This window comes from Sapajus apella, unplaced genomic scaffold (assembly GCF_009761245.1).
Source record: "Sapajus apella isolate SASKATOON/1434 unplaced genomic scaffold, GSC_monkey_1.0 scaffold76, whole genome shotgun sequence".
NCBI lineage: Eukaryota > Metazoa > Chordata > Mammalia > Primates > Cebidae > Sapajus > Sapajus apella.
In genome coordinates this window covers 6982893-7009274 of record NW_022437016.1, presented here as the reverse complement: position 1 = coordinate 7009274, position 26382 = coordinate 6982893, and the positions used below count along the sequence as shown (strand labels likewise).

General features: G+C 49.8%; 1 protein-coding gene across 10 annotated transcripts in view; it reads right to left on the bottom strand.

Annotated features, from left to right (window-relative positions):
• DAB2IP (DAB2 interacting protein) overlaps positions 1-26382 on the bottom strand; it is a 213608-nt gene that overhangs the window by 100478 nt on the left and 86748 nt on the right. For 9 of the 10 annotated variants that reach the window (XM_032251506.1, XM_032251501.1, XM_032251509.1 and 6 more), the window contains exon 2: positions 3999-4102. In XM_032251506.1, coding sequence (XP_032107397.1) covers positions 3999-4102 — 104 coding nt within the window. The other variant, XM_032251508.1, reaches the window with a different exon arrangement.

Below are 26382 nucleotides of genomic sequence, written 5' to 3'. Positions count from 1 at the left end.
GGGGGGGGCGGGAGGGCGGGGGGTGGAGGGGGGGGGGGGGGGGGGGGGGGGGGGGCTGCAGGAGTGAGAGGGGGCGTGAGAAGCTGGGAAGCCTGAGGTCCACACACCAGAGGTCTCCTGCTAGCTCCACTCACAGCCACCATCCACTGTGGCTCTTGTGTCCTGCAGGAGAAAGTCCAAAGGCTTCAGCTCACGCACCGAGACCTCTCACCCTTCCCGCCAGGCCCTCAACCCATCCAGCACTCCAATCACCCAAGGCCATTAGCTCGCTTCTATTCACTTCACTAACAAATACTCTTCTCCCTTGGCTCCTGACGAACTCCTATACAACCCTCAAAACCGAGCCCCAAAAGTCCCTCCTCTAAGAATTCTGTCCTTCCTGGCCAGAGATAACTGCGCCTTGTTCTGTCACAGCATCAGGACTACGCAGGAGGTGCACAGCCAGGCACCCAATGAAAGTGAGTTGTTGAAAGAAACCAAAGACCTGCTCCTAGAAGCATCTGAAATCAATCCAGGATTGAGTTTATCTGCAGTTTCTGCCAGCCTCCTGGGCCTTCCCCTCCCTGACACTTCTCTTTCTCCATCTCGCAAAAAATAGCCCTGAGACCTAATTTCAGCTAAACCTTCAAACACGACTCTCCACTTTCAACTTCCCGAGGAGGAATCAATTGGCTGTCAAGTTTCCCAGAGTCTCTGCCACCTCCCACACCCGGGGCCTGCCAGCGCTCCTCAAGGTTGATGGAGAGGAGGGAATGCAGAGGAGGGACGGAGGGAGGACCCTGCCTGCAATAGGGAAGACTGGGGCTGGGGAAGGGGGCAGGCCGAGGAGCTGGTGGGGAGGCCAGGAAGAGTCATCAGCTCTTTGCCTCCCGAATCAAACCGTGGCTCCTCCACCATGGAGGCAGCAGAGAGAGAGAATATCACGCTGTCGCTGCTGGGGGGCCCAGGGCCTGGGGAAGCTGGGTGGGCACACGTAAAGCCCCCAAACCCAGCCTGACTGTTGGTCTATGCGGATCCAGAGCCCAGCTTGCTGCCTGCCACCTTCCCCTCCCTCCCTTCCGGGAGACACTGCTGGCACAGAGCAGACAGACCTGGGTTTGAATCTCAGGAGCCTGAGAGCTGACGACCACAGCTGCACAGGAAGCCTCTCTGGTCATCTACACCAGGCCCCTTCCCCCATCCTCATTCAGAGCCCCTATCACTTGCGGGGCACACGCCAGCCTCGCAGCACTGTGTGGTCCTGGAAAGCCACTCCCCCACCCTCCAACTCTCCCTATAGGAGGGAGAGTGTTGTCCCAGATGGGCAGCAAAGTTCCATTCCTGGCCAAGCCACAAAGCTGGTATGAGGCTGAATCCCAGATCGGCAGACTCTCTAGGGTCCATTCTCTCAGCCACTGCACCAGAACATTTAAGCACCTACTGTATGCCCGAACTGTACGCTGCCTTACAAAGTCCATCCCCCACATTTCACAAAAGGGGAAACTGAGGCTCTCCCAGGGTCACATGGTTTCCAAGAGGTGAGGGCGGGACTCACACTGAACCTTCAACACCTTGCAGAGTGGCTGTAGGTCCTTGGCTGACTCACAAACGAGGAGGGGGGGCTGTGAGGGTGTAAACAACCCAGGCTCCTGAACCGCTGTCAGCTGGGTGGTGACCTCTGACAAGTCCAGCCCTTCCCAGGCCTCAGTTTCCATGGAGAAGATGGACAGGATGAGCCTTGTAGACCTTATACCCTGACTCACTGATTCTCCCAAAGGCGCACGCATGTAAGAGGTGCTGACATCCAGCCATCCGGGTTTGAAATGGCAGTGAAGGTGGCAGTTATCCCAGTACATCCTGTGGATCTCCCCTGCCTCCCCGAGGCAAAACCATGTTTCCCAGGTTCCCTCAGGGGTCTACACAGAGCAGAAGTCAGCTGAGCACGTGAGGACGTAGCTTTTGGGAGCCTGTGAGTGAGCAAGCTTGTGCTATGGGCTAGGGGAGGGAGGGGGTGCTTCTGGCCCTGCACAGGGTCTGTGTGCGGGTCTATCCCCAAGGCCCAGGCCAGGCTCACCGCTGACCTTCCCCCAAACACCTTGTCCTCTGCCTGTCCCCCAACGCTTCTAGATCTTTACTGTTGTTTTACAGCCAAAAATGGAAACCTGATTCGGATGGTAATGATAAGTTTCATCCGTGAAGCACCTACCATGGGTCAGACCTGGGCAACCACATTCACCAAGTCCACAGCCAAGCAAGGGCTGTCATTCCACATCTTACTGTCAGGGACACGAGGCTCAGAGAGGCTGAGTGACTACTGAGATCACACGGGTCACGGAAGAGCTGGGATTTGAACCCAGATCCCCACCTCTGAGTTCTCCAGTCCCCCCCAGGTCCCAGCACCCAGCCCAGAAGAGAATCTCAACTCACATCCCTTAAGGACCAAGGTCCCCAGAAAAGGACACAAAACGTAAAGGTCCTGGAGTCCTGGCTCCCATGCCTGGCTCTGTCACTCAGGAGCTGAGTGACACCAGCTAAAGAATCTCACCTCTCTGAACCTCAGCTTCCTGAGATGATGAGGAGCCAGCCCTATGGCAAGCAAAGCATACCTCTGCAACCGCTATTCTCCCTCCCTGGAAGTCCCCCTCTCTCTGTCCTTGCCTAGCCATTTTCTACAGACCCTTCGAGTTGCAGCTCAAATGTAAGCTCCCGAGAACCTCCTCCCAACCCACTGGGAATAGCCAGTCACTTCCAGCTCCCCTAGATCCCCTATATGATGCTATCCAGTGACAGCCAGGCCTTCACACTCTCTGTTCCCTCCACCCAGAACCCTCGTTCCTCTGCTCGCACATAGCAGGCATGACAGAAAAACTGGTGAGTGAATGAATGAACAAACAAACCTTCTGACATCCACCTGCCCGACAGACCTGAGCTCCCTGAGGGAAAGGAATGCGTCTATGTCATCTCTGGGTTTCTGGTGCCTGAAACAGTGCTAGAGAGAGGTGTACAGAGTAATGCTTGCTGAATGAGGGAGTGAAGGGACCCACAACTCTGTTGTGTGTGTGTGTGCGCACGTGCACGTGTTCGCACAGCAATGCATAAGGTCATAAATAGTCAAACTTTAAGGGTCACTGGGCTCTGTTTCCATAAAGTTGTTTAGGTTTGTAATTTTCAAAAAGTCTGTGTGTGGCAGGGCGCGGTGGCTCACACCTGGAATCCCAGCACTTTGGGAGGCCGACGCAAGCAGATCATGAGGTCAGGAGTTCGAGACCAGCCTGGCCAACGTGGTGAAACCCCGTCTCTACTAAAAATACAAAAATTAGCTGGGTGTGGTGGCACATGCCTGTAATATCAACTACTCAGGAGTCTGAGGCAGGAGAATTGCTTGAACCCGGGAGGCGGAGGTTGCAGTGAGCTGAGATCTTGCCATTGCACTCCAGCCTGGGCAACAAGAGAAAACTCCATCTCAAGAAAAACACAAAAGTCTGCGTGTTGGTGGGGGCCACTCAATTCAATAGCTACGATATATATACTGAGTTTTGTTGGTTCTAAGCCATCATCAGTTGTAAGATACAGCATTATTTTATGTACCACCAAGAAAGATTTAAATTATGGTATGCCACGAAAGGTGTTAAAATATGTGGGAATGAAATCAGTGCATGTTTTCAGGGTTGCCGAAGCACAGTGTGTGTGCCCCCACCAAGGGTATATTTATCTAAACTGACCTGAGCCTCTTCTCTTCCCGGGCCAGCTCAGTGCTAGGCCCATAGCCTTCAGTGCTGTCTGTCCTCCACCTGCCCCCTCCCTCTCAGGATGGGACCCCCCATGTGGCCCCCGGGGACCAGGGCTGAGCCACGGAGAGGGGAGCAGCTGAGGGATCGGATACCTAGAGCAAGGGAGGCCGGATGCTCTCCGGGTCCGTGAGGCTCCAGGAAGGGGGGCCGCGGGGTCACAGAGCAGCACCCCGGGCGAGGTGGTGATGGTGGTGGCAGTGGCGGTGGTGGTGACGCAGAGATAGTTACCGTGACCCGGAACGGTGTGGCGGCCGAGGGCTCCATGCTGGGGCTCTTCTCGGAGAGGCTGCCGGGCAGGCTGCGCCGAGAGCCCGGCCTTTCTTGAGGCGACTCTGCCAACAGAGGGGAAGAGAGAGGTTGAACCAGGACAGCCAAGGCCGCAGAGCTAGAGGCTCCTGCCATGCCCATCCCAACCAGGAAAACAGACAGACCGGTCCCTAGAAAATGGTGCAGTCACCATCGAAAAGTCTGGTGGTCCCTCCAAGAATTAAAAATACAAGTGCCACATGACCCAGCAATTCCACTCCTGGGTATAGACCCACAATAATTGAAAACAAGTCCTCAGACAAATACCTGTTTGCAAATGTTCACAAAAGCCAAATGGTGGAACCCCAAGGGTCCATCAACAGAATAGACACACACATGGTATTGACACGTGGGGGAATATCATTCTGCTCTAAAAAGGAAGAAGTTCTGATACAAGCTACAACGTGGATGGACCTTGAAAACGTGACACTGAGTAACCCAAAAGGGCATATTGTGTATGATCCCATTTATATGAAATATCTAGAAGATGCCAATTCGTAGAGACAGAAAGTAGATTTGAAGTTAGCAGAGGCTGGTGAGACAGGGAATAAGGAGTTATTGCTTAATGGTTCACAGTTTCTGCAAAGAGTGATGAGTTTTTGAAATGGATAGTGGTGATGTTTGTACAACATTACAAATGGACTTCATGCCACTGAATTGCACACTGAAAACTATAGTTAAAATGATAACTTTTATGTTGTACAGCTTTTACCACAATTTTTCGAAAAGGGGAAAAAAGGGCCCGGTGCAGTGGCTCATGCCTGTAATCCCAGCACTTTGGGAGGCCAAGGCGGGATGACCACCTGAGGTCTGTGTGTTTTCCTGGCTGGGAGTTTTAGACCAGCCTGGCCAACGTGATGAAACATCCTCTCTACTAAAAATGCAAAAACTAGCCAGGCATGGTGGCGTGTGCCTGGAGTCCCAGCTACTCTGGAGGCTGAGGTGGGAGAATTGCTTGAGGCAGGAGGTAGAGGTTGCCAGGACCCAAGATTGTGCCACTGCACTCCAGCCTGGGCAACAGAGTGAGACTCTGTCTCAAAAAGAAAAGGGGGAAAAAGATTCCCTAAAACCCCCACTCCTTGTAATGTAATGAGCTCCCTGTCACTGGAGGCATACAAGCAGAGAGATAACTGAGCCATCTCCTGGGATGCCACATTGGGGGAGTGTGTATGACCTCTCAAGTGTTCTGTTTGTTTTAGAGACAGAGTCTCACTCTTCCACCCAGGCTGGAGTGCAGTGATGTGATCATAGCTCACCACAGCCTAGAACTCCCAGGATCAAGCGATCCTCCTGCCTCAGCCTCCCAAGTAGTTGGGACCACAGGTACATCTCGCCACACCTACTTAATTTTAAAAACTTTTTTGTAGAGATGGGGTCTTCCTTTGTTGCCTAAGCTGGTCTCAAGCCCCTGGCCTCAAGCAATCCACCCACCTTGGCCTCCCAAAGTGCTGGGATGACAAGGCTGAGCCAGTATGTCAGCCCCCAAATTTTTTCAAACCTGAGAATCTGTGACTTCTGGCTTCCAGTTCAGACCTTCTTTTCCAGAGGCTTTAAACTTGGAAGGCCTACAAACTTGGAAGGCCTACAGAGGCCAGTAGGAAATCCAGAGCCCAGGAAAGCAGCCAGCCACTCAGCACTAACGGGTTACTGCTATGCATCGCAAGGAGGGGCTCAGGGCAGCCATAGTGTCCATGGTTCAAGAGAAGCTGAGAATCTAGGTTGTTCAAAATATGAAGTATTCTGGCTCTTATTTTTTTTCTTTTTGAGACAGAGTCTTGCTCTGTCACCCAGGCTGGAATGCAGTGGCACGATCTCAGCTCATTGCAACCTCGGCCTCCCAGGCTCAAGCGATTCTCCTGCCTCAGCCTCCAAGCAGCTGGGATTACAGGCGCCCGCCACCACACCTGGCTAATTTTTGTATTTTTAGTAGAGATGGGGTTTCACCCTGTTGGCCAGGCTGGTCTAGAACTCCTGACCTCATGATCTGCCCACTTCAGCCTCCCAAAGTGCTGGGACTACAGGTGTGAGCCACGGTGCCCAGCCGAAGTATTCTGACTCTAAAATGATGACAGCTCATTGAAAACCTTTAGCCACGGCCTGAGCACACCTACATAAAACCTCCTGCGTCTGTCCAACCTGCCAACCTGGCCACTTTCCTCACTGATGACCCCACAACAGTGTGGCGCCAGCTGCCTCTTTTCCATTGCTCCAGAGGTGGCCCCAACAGAGGACTCCCTTCCTGCTCCCCTCCCCCAGCCTGTTCCATCCTGCAGGCCCTGGTGCAGAGCCTGGGTGATGCCCTCTACCTCCCGCTCTTGCCTCCCTTTGGCTCCTATAGCAATAGTTAGACCTGAGTCTCCTCTCAATGCTCTCATTTGCAGTGTGTGTGTGTATGTGCACAAGTGTGTGTGTGTGTGTGTGTGTGCATGCGCACGCGCCTGTCTGCAGAACTCCTAACGCCCACGCCTAAGCTGGCTGCATCTCCACCTCCCCAGCATCCTGCGTGGAGCCTGGTGCATGGATGGTGCCTGGGAAAGACCTGTTGACTCACAGGGAAGAGAAAGGGCAGGGCTGAGGTTCCGCTGGCAGGTGTGAACACACAGGGGTGTGGTGTGAGAAGGGAATGCCCGGACAAACAAACGCGCATGTTTCTATTCATGCAGATACTCCAATGTGTACACTCTCAAACTCACCCCAGGGACACACTGAGGAGGGGACGTGTACACACACAGGACAGGTGACATGGGGCTCACACAAGGAGCAGGCTTTCCAGAAGGCAGAACAGGAGGCCAGGGCACCGTGCACTTTCCAGGCTGTTTCTTCCACGCGGTCACATCGACAAGAGTCCACAGAAGGACGGAAGGACAGAGCTGAGGCCCTCCCCCAGGCAGGCTCCACTCCTGAGCCATGGCCCATGGCCAAGCAGGCAAAGCCATCCTGAGACTGGTTCAGGCCCGCTGACCTCCAGTTCCAGACCATCCAGCCCCAGGCGCCTCTTCCAGAAAAGCTCCCTTCCCACGTGGCTCCTCCTCAGCCGGGCGCCATCCGTCTCTTAAGGCCCTTGCTGTTCCCGTGTGGAGCTTCCTACTTAGAGCTGTCCTCAGCCCTCCTCCTCCACAATCTCGCTAGTCACACTCAAGGGATACCCACTCTTTCTGGAGGTTTCGCTAGGAAAATTCTTCCCATGCTTCCCCGGCTGCCTTTGTCTCTCACCCCCTCGCACCACCCACCTGGGGCATCCTCCTGTGTTCTGTGACAGCACATGCTACCTCCCTCCGGGGCGCTGTCTACCCATAACCTATGTCCTTCCTGCTATAATCAGCCAAGCTGACAATGACCAGAGCAGAAGCTGAGGCTCAGGGTGCAGTCACCAGCCCAGGGTCACACAGCTACTGAGCTCCAGGGCAGGAATGAGGGCCAGTGTGTCCGAATCAAGTCCATGGCTCCTTCAGCCCTGAGTCCCGTGGGTCCTACCACCCAGCCAAGGGCCCAACACTTAGGAGGTACGCAGGGCTCAGTCTTGAAATGCCAACCTTAGCCAGAGGCTGACCCCCAGGTTCCGCCACCTCTCCATGAAGAGCAGTAGAAGTGGGAGATGGGCAGTGCCAGGCACAGTTGGGACCCTGAGCCTGACTGCTTCTAATGCCCTCAATGAAGAGAAGGGACTCCTCACCCTGGCACCCAAGGCCATTCTACCCCACACACTCTCTGGCTCCCTTTCTTGCTAACCCTCTGCTGGACCTGCCACGATGCAGGAATGTCCCACCTCCACACCTCTACCCATGCTCTCCCCTCTCGCTAGAATTCTTTTCCTGGAACGGCCTCCTGCGGGAACTGTCATCTTCTGAGCTCTGGGGCAATGCTGGGGGCGCCCAGGTCGCTTTAGGCAGAATGACTCACAACACCGCACATCAGTCAGCTCGGCAGACTTGCTACTTCGCGTCTCGGCAGGAGGACGGCTTGTCTGTTTCCCACCCCTCCCCGGAGCCAGGCACCCCGCAGTGCTCAGTCAAGGTTCATCCATCAAACCAACAACTATGGGGTACCCGTTGCAGTTATGGAACCTGGTTGGCAGAGTCAGGCTGCCCCACAAGGGTCTCAGGATCACCAGGACAACAGGAGCTAGGGCTTCCAGGAACTACCCTCTCTCTCCTGACACACACACACACACACACCCCTGGCCACTGCTTTACACGTTCCTGGATGGGGGGACCTTGCCACTGTAGGCAAGAGACGCATGGAGTCCCGATAGAACACAGGCGCCAGTGAGGATGTCTTTCCACTGAGACCAACACCCATGCCCAGAATCCTGCCTCTTGCCTCCTGGGTCTGGGCCAGGAAGCTCTCAGAGGTTGCTTGCTCCAACCTCCCATTGACAGATGATGAAGTTGAGACCAGAAGGAAAGAAATGTGTGCATAATCCCCCAACTCTACACGTCTATAGCAAAGAGTGCTCCCAAAATAGTCTTAAACCTCCATTCAGAAGCCCTGGCTACACCCCCTCCACCTGAGAAGGTAGGAAGGCCAGCAAAGAGCCTGAGGGGCAGGGGGTAGGGGCCCACTCTCCGGCCTGCACAGGGCGGCTGGCTCTCCTCCCTGACCTCCCCAGTGTCCCAGCCCACGCCCAGGGCAAGCCTGCACTCCATACGAAGCTGGAGGGAAAGCTGGGACACCCTCCCAGGTATCTTCTGCATGGCCCCTGGTTCTATTCTCCCCCTCTCTGCACACTGCCTTCTGCTCCGGCACTGGCCTGTATAGACACTATCATCTGAGTTTCTAGGCCCTCCGCTTTCATGGGGTTTGGCCAAAGAGGAACCCTGGCAAGAGACGAAGGGAAGGAGGAGAGGCGTCAGGACTGCCTGCCTCCTCCGAGGAAGGTCCCGGCCACCATCAGGAGGCCCCTGTCTTCTGGACCCTTGCCTCCCAGCAGCCACGCTCTCCCTTCCTCCAAAGGGCCTCAGGGAAGCAGCCCCTGCTAACCCTAGCTTTGGGTCCTGCACTGCCCCTGTGGTTCCCGAGGCCTGCCCACACCTTCACAAGCAGCCCCTCTATTAAATGCTCCTGTCATCACCATAGTCTGAGTGCCACCTGCTTTTCTCCAGACCCCAAACTGATCTGCCAGGCAGGAGCTCAACTGCCAGGGAGTCACCCACAGAGCTGATCGGACGGAACTCTCTTACCCACAGATGGGGAAACCAGGCCCTGAGAGGAGCTGTGATGTGCCCGTCGTCACAATGAACATCGAGGGCAGAGTCTGGGCCAGGCCAGGCTCTCTTCTGACCTGACACCCCACATACCTTCCCCATGGAGCCAGCCACCTGCCATAAGCTCTAAACACAGAGTTAGTAAACACACGGATGGCTGGGTTCTGGACCCATGTTTCTCAATGTTTTCTCATTGTCACTCTCCCTTAAAAGTTCTTAGATACTTTTTTCCTAGTTTCCGCTCCATAAAATTTTAATATCATACCTATGATATGATACAGTATCTGTTATGTACTGTGTGTATATTGGGCTTTGTACAGAAAGCTTTTTTTTCATCTTCCAGCCCAAGAACCAACTTTTTGCCCACTGGGGGGCAATCTCGCCCCCGCTGAGAAGACGTGTTCTGGACCCTTTCAAATGCAGTCCCACACAACTATAGAGATGAGGAAACTAAAGTTACGAAAAGCAGAAGTGACTTCCTCTAAAAGTCCTCCGGGGAAGAAGCAAGACTACATGCTGACAGTCCCTTAAACTGCCCTCAAACTCTCACTTCCAGCACCAGAGAAGGCGGAGGGGACATGGAACATGAGGTTGGACGAGGAGCCAGGCTGACACCAGAAGCCTGGATTCAACCCTGACTCTGCTGTGTGACTCATGGCTGCCCCTTTCCCTCTCTGAGCTGATTTCATCAATCCAGTGAATCAGGGAGGAAGAGCAGTGGCCATCTGCAGTACTTAGCATCAAGTCAACACACACACATACCCTCTATTTTACACAGGAGAAGAAGGCAGGGAACTGACTCTGAGTCCTAATTTGGGACCCTGGAGATTCAGGCTCAGGGTTCTAGACCCCAGCATGCTGCCTTTGGCCTTTGATTTTGTAGCAAATCTTTTTTAATTTGGGCAGACAGACACTGGGAGGCCTGGGCCTCATGGCTCCATAGGTCTAGCACCACAGCAGGTGCCAGTAGAAACTCAGAGAGGTTAAGTGAATCAGCTAAGACCACACAGTATGAAAGTGGATTCCTAGGGATAGATCACAGGAAGGGAGACCCAGCCGATCTCTTAAGAGTCCGCCCCAGACCTCCAAGCATGATCCAGGAGTCTTTCCTCCTCGGCTCAGACTGACTGTGTGACCTCTATGTGACCTCTCGGTCACCTAGTCTGCAAAATTATGCCGTGGGACCAGCTGATCCTGGATCCCCTTTCCGCTAGGAGGTTGAAAGGGTCTCCATTTTACCAGGCAATTGGAAGCCACTATTCTTGGAAGCCACAGCTGGAGAAGCACATTTTAACCTTCATGTGTTTGCAAAAAATAAATAAAATAAAATCGGTTTCATTCAAATGCTGCTGGCTTGGTTGCCATGGATACCACCTAATCATGAAGGATGACTGTTACTTGTTCCCATGGAAACACGGCGGCCCGAGGAACATCCTGTAATTTCAGACAAGACACCAAATTTCAGTTGTCGGGTGGCACTGCCCAGATCTTAATGCTTAAAAGCAGGTAGAGGCAGCAACCTCTACTTCTAGTCAGGAGAAAAGAAGCCGGCAAGAGTGTAGAACGAGGTGGTGCTGGCCAGTGGTGTCCCTGTGTCCTCGGCAGTGATTGGGCAAATGCAAGTTAAAACTCTCAGATGCCATTTCAGACCTTTTGAAAAGGTCCTAGACCAGTCCAGAATTTAAAAGAAATTAATTAAAAGAAATGGAAAAGAAACCAGTCTAGAAATTAAAAAGAATTGTGACCCCAAATGTTGGCAGAGATGCACAGAACACTTTCGTCACTGCTGGTGGAGTGAAAAGGGTTTGAAGAACAATTAGACAATAGCCAATAGAAACCGACAACACATATGTGCTAGGGCCGGAACCTTCCCTCCTACACGTCCAGTCCAGAAAACTGCCTCATTCTGCACACATGGAGATCTACACAAAGATACTGACCACAGCACTCTCTGTAGTAGCGAAAAGTGAGAAGCAACCTAAATGTCCACCAATAGGGGAACAGTCATTCAACAGAATATCACACAGCAAGGAAGAGACAGGGCACTATCCACACGGAACACAATGGCACTACAAAGGACCTAGAGCTACAGAGATCAACATGAATCATACTAAGAAGTATGACGGTGAGTGAAAAAAATCAGTTGCAAAAGGAAATGGTGTGCAATCCACTTACATACCTTTTTTTTTTTTTTTTTAAACGGAGTCTCGATCTGTCACCCAGGATGGAATGCGGTGGTGCAATCTCAGTTCACCGCAACCTCTGCCTTCCAGGTTCAACTGATTCTCCTGCCTCAGCCTCCCAAGTAGCTAGGATTGCAGGCGTGCACCACCAAGCCCAGCTAATTTTAGTAGAGATGGGGTTTCACCATACTGGCTAGGCTGGTCTCGAACTCCTGTCTCAAGTGATCTGCTGGCCTCGACCTCCCAAAGTACTTGGATTACAGGTGTGAGCCACGGTGCCCAGCCCAATAACATGCATCCTTAAATGTGGAAGAGGGAAGCAACAAGGTGAATCAGAGAAATGTGGTGAGAAAAGAGGCAGGAGAAGCTCTAAGCATGAGAGGAACTCCCCCTGCTGTTGCCAGCTTCGACATAGACAGTGGTGGTCACGAGCCAAGGAATGTGGGTGGCTCTATCTAGAAACTGGGAACAGCCCTCAGCTGATAGCCAGCAAGAAAACAGAAACCTCAGTCTTACAACCATGTGGAATTGAATTCCCTAGCAAGGAATTAGCAATGAAATGGGTTTTTCCCTAGAGCCTTCTGAAAAGAATGCAGCCTATTGACACCTTGATTTTGGTCTGGCAAGACCCACGCCAGAATTCTGACTTGCAGAGATGTAAGATTAAAAACCTGTGTTGTTTAAGCTGCTAAGTTTTAACTCATTACAGCAGTTAGAGAAAGCGAATACACACCCTATGGAATACTACTTAGCCCTAAAAAAGAAACACACTATTGTTACACGTGACAACTTGGATGGGTCTCATGGGCATTATGCTGAGCGAGGAAAAACAGTATCAAAAGGTCACATAGCGTATGATTCCATGTACACGGCATTCTCAAAGGGATAAAGCAATAGAGATGGAAAACGGATTAGTGGTTGCCAGGGGTTAAGAATGGTGGGGGCGGGGTGGGGCAGGCAGGTGAGCGTGATTTTAAAGGTGCAGCATAAGCGAAGTTTTTGTGGTGATGGAATAGTCCTGGATGCTGATTGCAGGGGTGGTTACTCAAATCTACAGGCATGATGAAATGGCAGAGAACTAAAAGCACGCATGGTGCCAATGTACACGAAAGATCTGGAAAAAAAGCCCCTGATATCTGGAAGCTGGCTTAGCATACACAGCTGTGGCACGTTATTCTCCTTTTAGACATAATCTCATAAGATACACCCTCAGACAAGGTGACTCTGAGGCTATGATAAAATGAGACAAAACAAGGTCATTTCATAATTTTTGTCTAAGCAACCCATAAAGACAAGCTCACTGTGCCATCCATAAAATACCAACCATCACCCTCTCTCGGCTGAAATCTGTGACTGCTGCTGCTATACCAATTACAGCATTAGCCCCCCAAAGCTAGTCTCCTCTTCCTGGAGGTTAAGACTCAAGCTACGCAATTACAGACTTGCCTCTGCCTTCTGACAGTGAATGCGATTCATCTAGTGTGAATCCCACTTCCTTCAACCTCCCACAAATCACCCAACCAAAACCCAAATCCTATACTAGGTTCTTCCTAACACACTCTTACTGAGATGCCCTGTGGCATGTGACCGACCTCCTTCACTGCAATGAGTAATAAATGCAACTTATTCAACTAGAGGTGTATTCTTGGTGGGTCTTTGGCTAGACAGCATCGCAGCTGGAGGATCCATCCTATAGTTATGTAAGATGCAACCATCAGAAAAAACTGGGTTCTTGGGACTTCTCTATACTGGTTTTGCAATTGCTTGTAAATCTGTAATTCTTTCAAAATAAAAAGTAAGGCTGGCTGGGTGCAGCAGCTCACATCTGTAACCCCAGCACTTTGGGAGGCCAAGGTGAGCAGATTGCTTGAGGCCAGGAGTTCGAGATCAGCCTGGCTAACATGACAAACCCCGTCTATACTAAAAACACAGAAATGAGTCAGTCATAATGATGGATGCTTGTAATCCCAGCCACCTGGGAGGTTGAGGCACAAGAACTGCTTGAACCCAGGAGGTGGGGGTTGCAGTGAGCCCAGATTGTGCCACTGAACTCCAGCCTGGGTGACAAAGCAAGACTCTGTCTCCAAAAAGAAAAAAAAAAAGGTAACGCTTACTATGGACCCTTTAAGTTGAAATACACTTGCTGTTTATGTGATTTATAAGATGTTTTACTTTGTTTACATGTGCATGCACTTACTCACATAGAAAATATCATATTACACGGTAGTCAGAGACTTGCTATCAGACGTTCCCTTTGGAGAAGGGGATGGGCTATGAGTGGAAACAGATGACTGTACCATTTCCTGAATGAAAAGTAATTAAGATTTCCCAAAACTAATAGTAAAATTAAAATAGAAATAGGTGATATGACTCAGTACAAACTGTACTCGCTGAATACATCTGAAGAGAAAAGAATAGAAGGAAGAGAAAAAAAATCACAAAACAAATTAAAATCAACAGCAGCCTGGGCGTGGTGGCTCACACCTGTAATCCCAGCACTTTGGAATGCCGAGGCAGGAGGGCTGCTTACAGCCAGGAGTTCAAGACCCGCCTGGGTAACACTGTGAGACCCCCGCCTCTACGAAAAGTTAAAAATTTTTAAAATTAAAAAGTTAAAAAGTTAGCCAGGTGTGGTAGCGCATATGTGTCATCCTAGCCACTCAGGAGGCTGAGACAGAAGGATTACTTAAGCCCAGGAGCTGGAGATTGCAGTGAGCTGTGTTCAGGCCACTGCACTTCAGCCTTCAAAACAGAGCAAGACCTTATCTCAAAAAAATAAAAATAAAAAATCAACAACAGCCCAAATGGCAATATGGTTTGGCTGTGTCCCCACCCAAATCTCATCTTAAATTGTACTCTCGTAATTCCCATTTGTTGTGGGAGGGACCTGGTGGGAGATCATTTGAATCATGGGGGCGTTTTCCCCCATACTGTTCCCATGGTAGTGACTAAGTCTCACGAGATCTGATGGTTTATCAGGGGCTTCTGATTTTGCATCTTTCTCATCTTCTCTTGCTGCCACCATGTAAGAAGTGCCTTTCACCTCCCACCATGATTCTGAGGCCTTCCGCAGCCATGTGGAACTGTAAATCCAATTAAACCTCTTTTTCTTCCCATCTTGGGTATGTCTTTATCAGCAGCATGAAAACAGACCCAATACAAATGGCCAGTTAGAAAACGTGGATCTGGCCAGGCGCGGTGGCTTACACCTGTAATCCCAGCACTTTGGGAGGCCAAGGTGGGCAGATCACCTGAGGTCAGGAGTTTGAGACCAGCCTAGCCTGGCCAACATGGTGAAACCTGGTCTCTACTGAAACACACACACACACGAAAAATTAGCTGGGCATAGTGGCACATGCCTGTACTCCAGCTACCCAGCTCCTCAGGAGGCTGAGGCAGGAGAATTATTTGAACCTGGGAAGCAGAGGTTGCAGTAAGCTGAGATCCCACTACTGCACTCCACCCTGGGCAACAAGAGTGAAACTCCATTAAAAAAAAAAAAAAGAAAGAAAGAAAAGAAAAAGAAAGGGAAAGGAAATAGAAAAAGTGGATCAGAGAAGTTCAAAGATCAGGGACACACCTGTGGGTGAGGAAAGAGCTCCCAAGAAGAAACTGAACTGGCTAGTGCTCCCCAAGGGAGGGGCCGGGTGAACTGAGCAGGAAGCCAAAGGTAATAAACACTGTGCAGGGGTGCGGGGGCTCATGCCTGTGATCCCAGCACTTTGGGAGGCAGAGGTGGGTGGACCACTTGAGGTCAGGAGTCTGAGGCCAGCCTGGCCAATATGGCAAAACCTAGTCTCTACTAAAAAGACAAAAAATTAGCCAGGCATGGTGGTGCACCCCTGTAATCCCAGCTACATAGGAGGTTGAAGCAGAAAAATCGCTTGAACCCAGGAAGCAGAGGTTGCAGCGAGCCAAGATGGCACCACTGCACTCTGCCTGGGTGACAGAGCGAGACTCTGTCTCAAAAACAAACAAAAAACACCATGCAACAAGTCATGGAATCTTCAGATCATAGAACTTTCCAGACAAAGAGCTGTCCAGCTTAGGCCTCTGTGTACATCTCTTTGAGAGAGAGGAGAGAGAGAGAGAGACAGTTGGGGCTGGGGGTGGGGGTTGCAGCCAGATAAAGAGTTTGCCAAAATAATGCACTGGTAAATTGGCAGCTCTCCTGGCTCTCACTGCACACTTTCTCCTTTTTTTTTTTTTTTTTTAAATTATACTTTAAGTTCTGGGATACATGTGCAGAACCTGCAGTGTGTCACATGGGCATACATATGCCATAGTGGTTTGTTGCACCCATCAACCCGTCATCTAGGTTTTTAGCCTCGAATGTATTAGGTATTTGTCCTAATGCTATCCCTCCCCTAGCCCCCCACCCCGCGACAGGCCCCGGTGTGTGATGTTCACCTCTCTGTGTCCATGTGTTCTCACTGTTCAACTCCCACTTACGAGTGAGAACAGGCCAGTGCACACTTCTCCTAGCTCAGCCTTTGGGCATCACTCTCTGGGACAGGGAGGAGAGGTGGTACTTGGAGGTTACTAAACCTTACCCACCTGTGCTAAGCAAAATAATGGCCCCCAAAGAACCAGGCATCCTAATCCCTAGAACCTGTGATATGTCACCTTATATGGCAAAAGGAACTTTGCAGGTATGATTAAATTAAGGGTCTGGAGATGCGGAGATTATCTTGGATTACCTTGGTGGACCTAAAATAATCACAAGAGTCTTTACAAGAAGGAGACAGGAAGGTCACAGCAAGTGAGGTGGTGATGGAAGCAGAGGTGGGAGTGACACGGGGCGATGAGACAAGGAACCAGGCAACTTCCAGAAGTTGGCAAAGGCAAGGAAATGGATTCTTCCCCTGAGCCTCAAGAAGGAATTCAGCCCTGCTGACGCCTTGACTTTAGCCCAGCGAAACTGATTGCAGACTTCTGTCCCCTAGAAGTGTAAGATAATGACTTTCTGTTGTTTTAAGGCACAAGTTTGCAGTAATTTGTTACAGCAGCCACAGGCACAAACACATCCATGGTTCAAGGCTCAATATATTCTAGTTACATTAAAGATAGAAGGATAGAGGTTCAGATCATTGGCTGATTCAGGACTGTGGACTTTCAAGGGCTCCCGTCTCTCCTCTTTCAAATCTACAACTGCCTAAATGAAAGAGAATAGCTTCCTTTTAGAAATATCACACTTATTCCCACATGTAAGGTAAGCTTTATTCTTTCTACATAATGCACTTGTTATCAAAAGACATATAATAAAGCTTGAAAACCACAAAAATATGTGGTACCTCGTTTGCCTGTTTCATGATATAGCTTGGAGACGTTTTCACATCTGTACACATGTCATCCTTTCATGGAGTCACTCCTCACTCTGTGTATTTTATCCTTAGTATAGATACTAATTACATCAATAATAATTCTTGGGGTATATACATTCTAACTGTAGCACTCCAGAGGGAGCCATGATTATCAAAGCCGAAATATTCACATGTATTATTAAATCGTCTTATCTTTCACTTCATTCATTAACTGTAAACCATTTTCCCCCAAAATTTCCACCTTAGTAATGTTCTGCACTTTTGTTCTTTTCTTTCTTTATTTTTATTAGAGACGGGGTCTCACTATGTTGGCCAGGGTGGTCTCTGACTCCTGGCCTCAAGCAATCCTCCCACCAACCTTGGCCTCTCAAAGCGCTGGGATTACAAGCATGAGCCCAACCCATGCTTGTCTGAAATCTACGTTATTAAATTAGAATAACAAGGCTACATGAAATAACAGGCTTATTTTTCCTAACAAATATAAACAGGCATACAGTGTTAAGTGTGTACATATTGATTTTTCCATATGATTTTGGAATAACATGGCTACATGAAATAGCAGGCTTATTTTTTCTAACAAATATAAACAGACATACAGTTTTAAGTGTGTACATACTGATTTTTCCATGTAATTTTGAAACTTTCTTTGCTTTTCTGTATATGACAACTTGGAAGTCAAATTTTAACTTATCTCCAAAGTTCTAATTTAATGATTTGATACTAAAGCAAAACTGAATTTCAGTCCTTTGTGTAATTTCTAGCCTCCAGAAAAGTTGACTCCGACTATATATCAGATCTTGTAAGGGACATGAGGTTATAATTTGGAAAAATTACAAAGCAGATCATTTTATGTTCTAGAATAGATCATCATTTTATGTTCTAGCACAGGTGATTTTATGTTCTACAAGATCCCTTGGAAGCTAGGGGGAAGGTGAACTGATGTAAACCTGAAGCTTACGCTGCCTGCTATGCCATGAATCACAGAGTCCTTTGTCTCTGAACCAGGCGTCTCGTGTCTTCCGCCAGCACCCATGAATGTACCTGTTTAACCTGTTAGCTGCAAGTAGAGTAAAATTTCAGCCACGTGAGTGATCAGCCAAGAGCACCAAAATATACTTAACAAATTTAACCCATAAGAGACTAATAACTCAGAAACGCTACTGAGAGACATTAAGGATCTAAATAAAGAGATATACCACATTCAAGGGTTGGAAGACTCAGTATTGTCTAGTTGCCATTTCTCCCCAAACTGATCCATAGTGTCAACATAATCCCATTTCTCCCAAAACTGATCCATAGTGTCAACATAATCCCAAAATCAAAATTTTGAGGGCACTGACAAGATGAATTTTAAATTTAGATGGCAGAGCAAAGGACCTAGACAGCCAAACACACTTGAGAAAGAAGAAACACGTTGACGGAGTTATGTTACCTGGTCTCGAGTAGTACCTCATAGTCTTGAAATACAGCTAATTCACAAAACAGTGTCGTATTAGCATAAGGATAGACATACAGATCAGTGGAACAGAATAGAGGCTAGAAATAGACCCACATATACATGGGCAATTTTCAAAAACAGTGCCGAGGTAAATTGATGTTGGAAAAGTTATGTTTTTCAACAAATAGTTCTAAAACAACTAGCAGTCTCTACATAATAAAAATGGATCACCAGGAAATGTGGAGAAACAGATCTATGAGAGATAATGACTGTGCCATGCATTTTTATTTTTATCCTAAAATTGACTCCTGAATTAAGAAACATCACCTCCATCTTTAATTGGAGGAAACTGAGGTTCAAACCATGACCATACAGCTAGGAAATGCTGAAAACAGGATTCAAGCCAGATATCTCTGAACCTAAGGGTTGCCCCAATTTGGGGAAGGAATGACACTGCAGAGATGACTGAGAAGACAATCGTCCCAAGTCACTCAGGAAGCTGAGTTCACTCCCAGACCTTGGCCCAATCTACATCCCCGAGGTCCATCTGAGGGATGTTGATTTCACATTTTGTTTTCATGAAGCTGGGTTTGGAGGTGGGACGGTGTCCCGAGGCCATGGAACTGTGATAGCCTGCTGTCTCCTGACAGGAACTGGAATCCCAGTTTTAATGGTCTCTAAGCTTAGGAGGTGGTTTAGAGTCAGTGGAGGCTGCGCATTGCTGCTGGGGGATAAAGTCTGGTGGGAGAGGGGCATGGGGACAACTGTGAAGGGCTCAGTATTCAGGCCACCATCCTTGCCCGGAGGATCTTCAATAGAGAGCACTTGGGAACAGGGCACAGCTCTTCAGAGGGGATGCACTTGGCTTGGAGCTGGAGAGGTGGGGCGGAGTAGATAATGAGATGCATCCTTCCCAGTTACATCCCAGGATGTTGGGTAGGGCCTTTCCCCAAGGACAGTGCAAGAGTTTGCTCGCTCATTGGCCTCTGATTGGCCGCATTAATAGTCTAGTAGAAATTCTACAAGGTTTTCAGCATCTGTCGACCCTGTCACAAGTTTTTCCTTTTGCTTCTCTACTTGAGCCCCCGCTAACAATTGCTTTTGACAGTCCATCCTTCTTATTCCTCATCTCCAGACACACCTCACTGCCAAAGAATTCCCAGCCTTCCAAAAATCTCTGGATTTCCTGAACACTCCAAGGATGAATTCAACGGCCCAAAGTCTTCTCTCCACCCTGAGTTTCTTTCTCCTTCTTTACTTTCTGAGGATTTCTAGTAATTTGAATCTGCAGTGTCACTTTCCCCATTTTTTATTCTGGAGTTTTCTTCCCATGATTCTTTTCTCTGCAGCTGCAGGGCCCATCCCAGGGCTGACAGAGAGCGGGCATTTATTCTGTGCTGCTGGAATTCAGGAAACGAAGGAGTTCTCAGGGTGTCGATATGTGTTTGCTCCTCTCTGCCATGTGCAATTTTACCATATCCATTTTTAAACACACAATGCAACACGACACACTTGGAAGCATATGCATAGGCTTCAACGTAAAAGCAGAAACACACGTAGGCAGGATACCCACCACCTTTAGGTGGCTGGAGAGAGAGTAGGTGGCTTTAGCTGTATCCCGGGCGGCAGCAAACTTGCCATAGAAGGCCAGATAGCAAATATTTCAGGCTTCCAAGGCCATATGGTCTCTGTCTCAGCTATTCAACTCTGCCATTGTAGCATGAAAGCAGCTATAGACAATACATAAATGAATGAACATGGCGGTGTTCCAATAAAACTTTATTTATGGGCACTGAAATTTGAATTTCATATAATTCCCTATGTTCTTCTTCTTCTGACTTTTTGTTCCAACCCTTTAAAAATGTACAAACCATTCTTGGCTCACAGGTCATACAGAAACAGATGAGGGGCTAGTTTGGCCAGTAGACCACACTGTGCTGACTCCTGGGCCTGAGTCATTTTTATTTCTAAGAAAGACAGAAAGGAAAGAGAAGAGAAGCAGGCATGGCAACGTGAGGGTTTGTTCAACCTGAGAGGTAGGTGTCTGAAATATTATTTTCTATGCTTTTCTGTACTACTTTCAAATACTTTAGAATTTTCAAAAACTTAAAGAAAAGAAGAAGGGCTAGAAATAACCCCCCAGTGGCCCTAGAGCTTATTGGTGGGTGCTAGATTAAAGGTGATTTTTATTTTCTTCTGTTCTGTAATAGACATTTACTGTTTTTTGTAATCTTAGGAGTTGGGTGTTTGGTGGTTTGGTTTTTCTTCGAGACAGGGTCTCATTCTGTTGCCCAGGATAGAGTGCAGTGGGGCAATCAGAGATCATCATAACTCGGAACTCCTGGGCCCAAGCAATCCTGCAACCTCAGCCTTTTAAGTAGTTAAGACCACAGGCCCGTGCCACCATAACTGGCTAATTTTAAAAATTTTTGTAGAGATGGGGGTCTCACTATGTTGCTCAGGCTGGTCTCAAACTTCTGACCTCAAGTGATCCTCCCGCCTTGACCTCCCAAAGTCCTAGGATTACAGGCATAAACCGTGGTGCTTGGCCATAAGCATTATTATTATTATTATTATTTAATGCAGATGGAGGGGTTTGGCCCAAACTGGTGGTCTGTCTCCTGGGGACGTTCCATAACTTAAGAGCCTCTTCCAGAAGGTCCCCCTGAAAGGCTGTTCCATCCTCCCCAGCTGGAACACTCCCTGTGCTAGTAAAACTGGCCCCTCCCTCTGCCAACAGCAGAGCCAGAGTGGGGGATGGGGACCACAGCCTCGGTTCCCTGAGGCTGCTGCTGATGGGGAGAGACTCACTCTTCCCTGTTGGCGGCTAAACCTACAATTGTGAACAGGTTTCTAGATGCCAGGTGGAACTGTGACTGTATCAGCAGTTAATGGGAAATCCAAGCTTCTCTTGCACCCCCTATTTCCTCCACACTTCTCCAGTGCTGTCCTACTCTGCACCCCACACCTCCCCTCCCCCAAATAATCCACCGCTTGCAGCCTCCAGCACCTTTCTCGCCTTCTCCTGAAGCTGCTCCCTAAACAGGCCCCTTGCCCGCTCTGGTGCCCCAACCCCAGCAGCAGCATCCAAGGCAGGCCCGTCAGCCATGTCCACAGCCTGCCAGGCTCACCCACCCCAGCCCTCACTGACCCTCCTCCTCCCACTTCTCCACGCCTTTCCAAGGGCCTCATCCCACCACCAGCTCCCACTCCTCTCGCTGTAAGGATGACCCCTGGACTTCTTCCTGGGTGTCAGCTACCATCCTTTGGGAATTCCAGGCATTAGTTCGATGTTTATAAACTATGAAGTGCCATAACACGAGGGTAGGCCACATAGAACCACTGACTTATGCCAAATATTGATGTTTAAAAAAAGTGAACACCATTTAGTATGGTGTATACTAGACATTTATGCACTGCATAAAAGGAATGTTCTAAGCCCAATGAATCCAAAGACCATCATCTCAGGATAAAAGAGACGCACCAGAATGGGTTACGGAAGTGAAATGGATGTTATGGGAAACAGGAAACTCGCTGAAATGGCCTTACAGCCCTCATTTTACCGTAGGCCAGGGAGAGATCGTGGCAGGAGTCCAGCACTGGCCCTTGGATGGGCACGGCAGCCTCTCTCCTGTGTCAGCCCTTCCCAACTTCCCAGCTCCTCTCCACCTGCCTTCTGCCTTCCCCACCCTGCACCTGTCGGCCTCCTTCAAGATCCCCCAGGAAGTAGACTGGCCTCCCCGCTCCCTCTTCCCACTCTCTTCTCCCTGCACCCCACCAGTCTAGCTTGAGGGTTGCTAGATTTTCCTAAATCACAGCTCTGGTAAGTATAGTGAGGATTAAACATCCTGGACTCTGCCACTCAGTAGCTGGGTGATGCTGAACAGTCACCTAACCAGTCTGAGCCTCAGTTTTCTCATCTACAAAATGGAGCTGATAACGCTATCTGGGAGAATGACAACATAAGGCAGGATGCATGGAGAGGACTTAGAAGAGCCCCTGGCGCTGTGTAAGTGCTCAACACATGGAGGTCACCGTCATCATTTCTGTTATTTTCAAAATCCTTCCTCTGATTCCCAGTCACCTCCAAAGGACTGTCCTCCCCTCTTTGCTCACCACAAGGCCCTGCCTACCTTTCCAGTCATACCATCTGCTAACCTGATGCCAAGAATACCTTCCCCTTGGCCTCTGAGCTACTGAGGGCGGGGGCTGGCTATATCTGCTGTGGCAGCCCCTGGCACAGAGCTCGTACACACTAGGTGACTTGCTAAAGCTCTGCTGCTCTGAACAAGTGCCAGTGAGACCTGTGGCAGCCTCTCGGGAAGGGATGCCGAGAAGCCACCTGGGTGGGTCCAATCCCCACTGGCATCACAATTTCTTTCTAGATCAGCCCTAACTGATTTGCAAGCAGCCCCTCAGGCTTTGGATGAACAGCTAATAATGACAATTCTCCCAGCCTATAATGACACCCTATGCTGTGTCCTGTCTATCTGTTACATGTGCTTCTGAGCCCAGAGATGTTCAGTGACTTGCCTGCAGTCACACAAGGTTGACGATCTAGTCAGGACTCCGTACCCACTCCTAGGACAAACTCTGTGTTCCCAGAATCGAGGTATAAATGGATAGAAAACCAAGCGTATTCCAGATTACCAATTTATTGGTTTCCAATCTCCAAACCCCAAGTCCACAAATCCCTATGCCAAGCAGGACAGCAGGAAGGAGTCATTTCTGACGGCTCAGCGCCCTTGGGCCCCGCTCTCTCCTCTTCTCCCCTCTCTCCCTCTTCGGCCAGGATCTCGGGGCAGGGAGGCAGAGCCTCACGGCCTCCACATCTCCCTCCCTGTGCTCTGTCTTTTTCATTTCACAGCTGTGTCAGCACATCACCTCCAAAGGCCAAGGAAAAAGAAATAGCACAGCCCAGATGCCGACAGTACTCTCCTGCCTGTCAGGGAGAAGAGAGGGGGGAAATAAAAGCTAACAAGACTTCCAAAAGCAAAATCCCCAAACCACCTCTTGGGTACCCAGCAGCTGTCAAAGTCAACACAGGAACCTGGTAAAGGGAGGAAAACCCATCCCAAATAAAACCCAGGCAGCTGTGGATCTGAGATTCAGACGCTGAGCACTGCCACATTTCCAAAGGCGTGATGAGCACCCTCGGTGACGCTTCTCGACTAATGTACAGGTGGTCTGTCTAGACCGAGGAACCAAGCCTGTCTTTAATGAGTACCGAGTCTACTCTTATTATTATTTGGAGGGCTGCTGAGATTCCCCTTGCTTCCTTATTTATGCAATCGGGAAATCACTACACAGAGAGCTGCTTCCAAACTGAAGGCCACATGGGCCAATTTCAGATGGATAATTAAATATTGAACAAATGCTGAAATGCCTCTACTGAATCGGAATGGCTAAAAATAGCCACCCTGCCACTCCTAGAGCGGGCACGCGATACATGGGCATCTCGGCTGCTCATTCTCAAACCCCTCCTCCCTGCAACTGTCAAGCGAAAGCTCGGGAAACAGCAGAGGAGGCGGAGGGAAACAGACTCCCCAAATACCTACTTAATGGAAAACAAAACTTCAGCTCCCAGCAAGCTCTGAATGTTCCTGACCAGGAAATACTCTCCCTTTCCTGACATTTAACCAAGTGGCCCCGGGAGGGAGGTGCAGGGGAAATATCACAGCCATTGCTTTTCTCTTAATAGTGAAAAGCCTTCATGTCATTTCCAAAGCAAAACACGTATGCAGCCTGGGATGTGAGAGTGTTTGTGTCAAGTTCAACAGTACATGGGAGTTGAATCCCCATTCTCTCCCCCAGGAAGACCCAAGCAGGAGCCCAGGCACCTCAGTTTCTCTATCTGGGCTCACCTTAGGGAAAGCAACAAACTACGCCAACACTGAAACAGGATACAAAGGGATCTGAGTTCCAGATCTGGATTTCCCATTCACATCTTTAGGTAACGATGGGCAAGATGCCTTGGCTCCGTGAGCTTCAGTTTCCCCAGCTGTCAAGGAGAATAGTTGACTCCTGGTACTGGAGCCACAAGTATCCATCTCTCCAACCTCACCATTCAGCAGCTGGGCAAATAGGCTCCAAGCCCCTCCCTGTACCCCCAGGTCTTTGTAAGTACAGAATTAAATAGAAGGACGGAGATAGAAGAACTGCAACCTGAACCACTGAGAGGAGCAGCCCATCCTGGGTCCATTCCAGCGTTCTCTGAGTTAGTTCTAGTGGCCAAGAAAGTTAGAGGGAGCACCTGGGCTTCTGGGCATAAGCTTTTGAGTCCAGTGGCCTGGGTTCAAACAGTTATCTCACCACCCCGAGAGGAAAATGCAAGGGAAATATCACACCCTGGGCTCCGTTTCCTAACCTGGCAAAGGAAAGTAACGACAATCACCCCTACCTGCTAGGAGGGCTGGAGAGCTGAGATGAGACATGAGGTAATCAGGGGAAGCTCTTGGCATGGGGCTGGGCACACGTTCAGCTTGACGAAAGGGAGCTGTTCTCTTCCTGATTTTTTTTTTTTTTTGAGATGGAATTTCACTCTTGTTGCCCAGGCTGGAGTGCAATGGCCTGATCTTGGATCACTGAAACGTCCGCCCCCTAGGTTCAAGCGATTCTCCTGCCTCAGCCTCCCAAGTAGCTGGGATTACAGGCATGTACCACCACGCCAAGCTAATTTTGTATTTTTAGTAGAGACGGAGTTTCTCCATGTTAGTCAGGCTGGTCTTGAACTCCCAACCTCAGGTGATCTGCTTGCCTCAGCCTCCCAAAGTGCTGGCATTACAGGCATGAGCCACTGCACCTAGCCTTCTTTCTGATTAAAGGTGATGAAGGAAGGTCAGGAAGGACAAAGGCAAGAGGCTGAAATTCCAGCAGATTCACTGGGGCCTCTGGCCTCCTTCGAGGACCTAGAGAGCTGTGGGGATTAGGCCTCAGCTGTCTGCCAGGCTCCAGGGCCCTCACACCAGGGAACTGAACCCTCGGCACTAAGGGCTTTGGTGGAGAACCAGGGCTAAGGCCCTGAGACCTGTGACATGCCCTGGGAAAGGGCATGCTTGGCAGGACATGAATGACAGCAGGAGCCAGGAGCCAGGGGCGGGGCCAGGGAGGTCCCAGCTGAGCTATCCAGGGAGGTGGAGGAGGCAACCAGACACCAGCGGGGCCACTCCCTTGCCTCCCTCCCAAGCTTTGACCAAGATGGTGAGATGATTCCCACGAACACCCAGTGGAATCACTGGCTGTGAAGGGAGGTGACCACATCAAAGCCAAGGCCTGACCTCAGAGGGGTCTGCCTGCCCATGGATATAGCAAGGTGAATCTCAGGACCTGGAGGTGGGCAGAGCTGGGCTCCACCATTTCTGAGCTGTGCGACTTTGGGCAAGGCTTTCACTCTCTGGCCTACAGTTTCCTCGCCTATGAAATGAGGATAGTATCAGCATCCATCTCACAGGGTTCTGAACACTGCATGAGACAAGGCAAGTTCAGAACTGAGGTCACTGCCGGGCAAGGAACAGGCATGCAGCACACAGAAGACATAACAAAAAGGAGCCATTTTTACCCTGATTACACGACCTGAGAGGGAGTGAGCTCCCCATTCCATGAGGTATGTAACGGAGAGGAGGGCCTGGAAAGGCTGGGGCCAAGTCCCAATGAGAGATTACGTCTCAGCAGAAACAGAAGAAACAAGGCAGAAAAGGGCATCATGACGATTTCAGAGGTCTCATCCAAGGTGGAGGCAGAGAGCCAGGCCTAGGGCCTTTGTGGGGAATATTTGAGGACTGGGGAACCAAAATACACAACTAGCCCCCTATCTCACAGCTGTTCTCAGCCTCGCCCAACTCATGGAGTCCAAGCTGTTGCCCCAGAGGCCTCTTGCAGACCTTACCAAAGCCAGGTTCCCCTGAGAAGTTACCCAACCACCATGGTGGCTCTTAGGTCCTCACCTAACTGTTCTCTTGGTTAGAAACCAGTTGCGTGAAACCAATCCTCCGCCACCATGTGGCCCTCTCCCCAGGAACAAGGTACAGAGGCATGCAAGAGGGGTGCGTACAGGCACGGAGGAGGACCTGACCATCTCAAGAGAAAAACATCTGCAAAACCCCCAGCGCCCAGCCAGGGCCTGGCAAGTGGCCGGACCCTAGGAAAACTCAGAGAAAA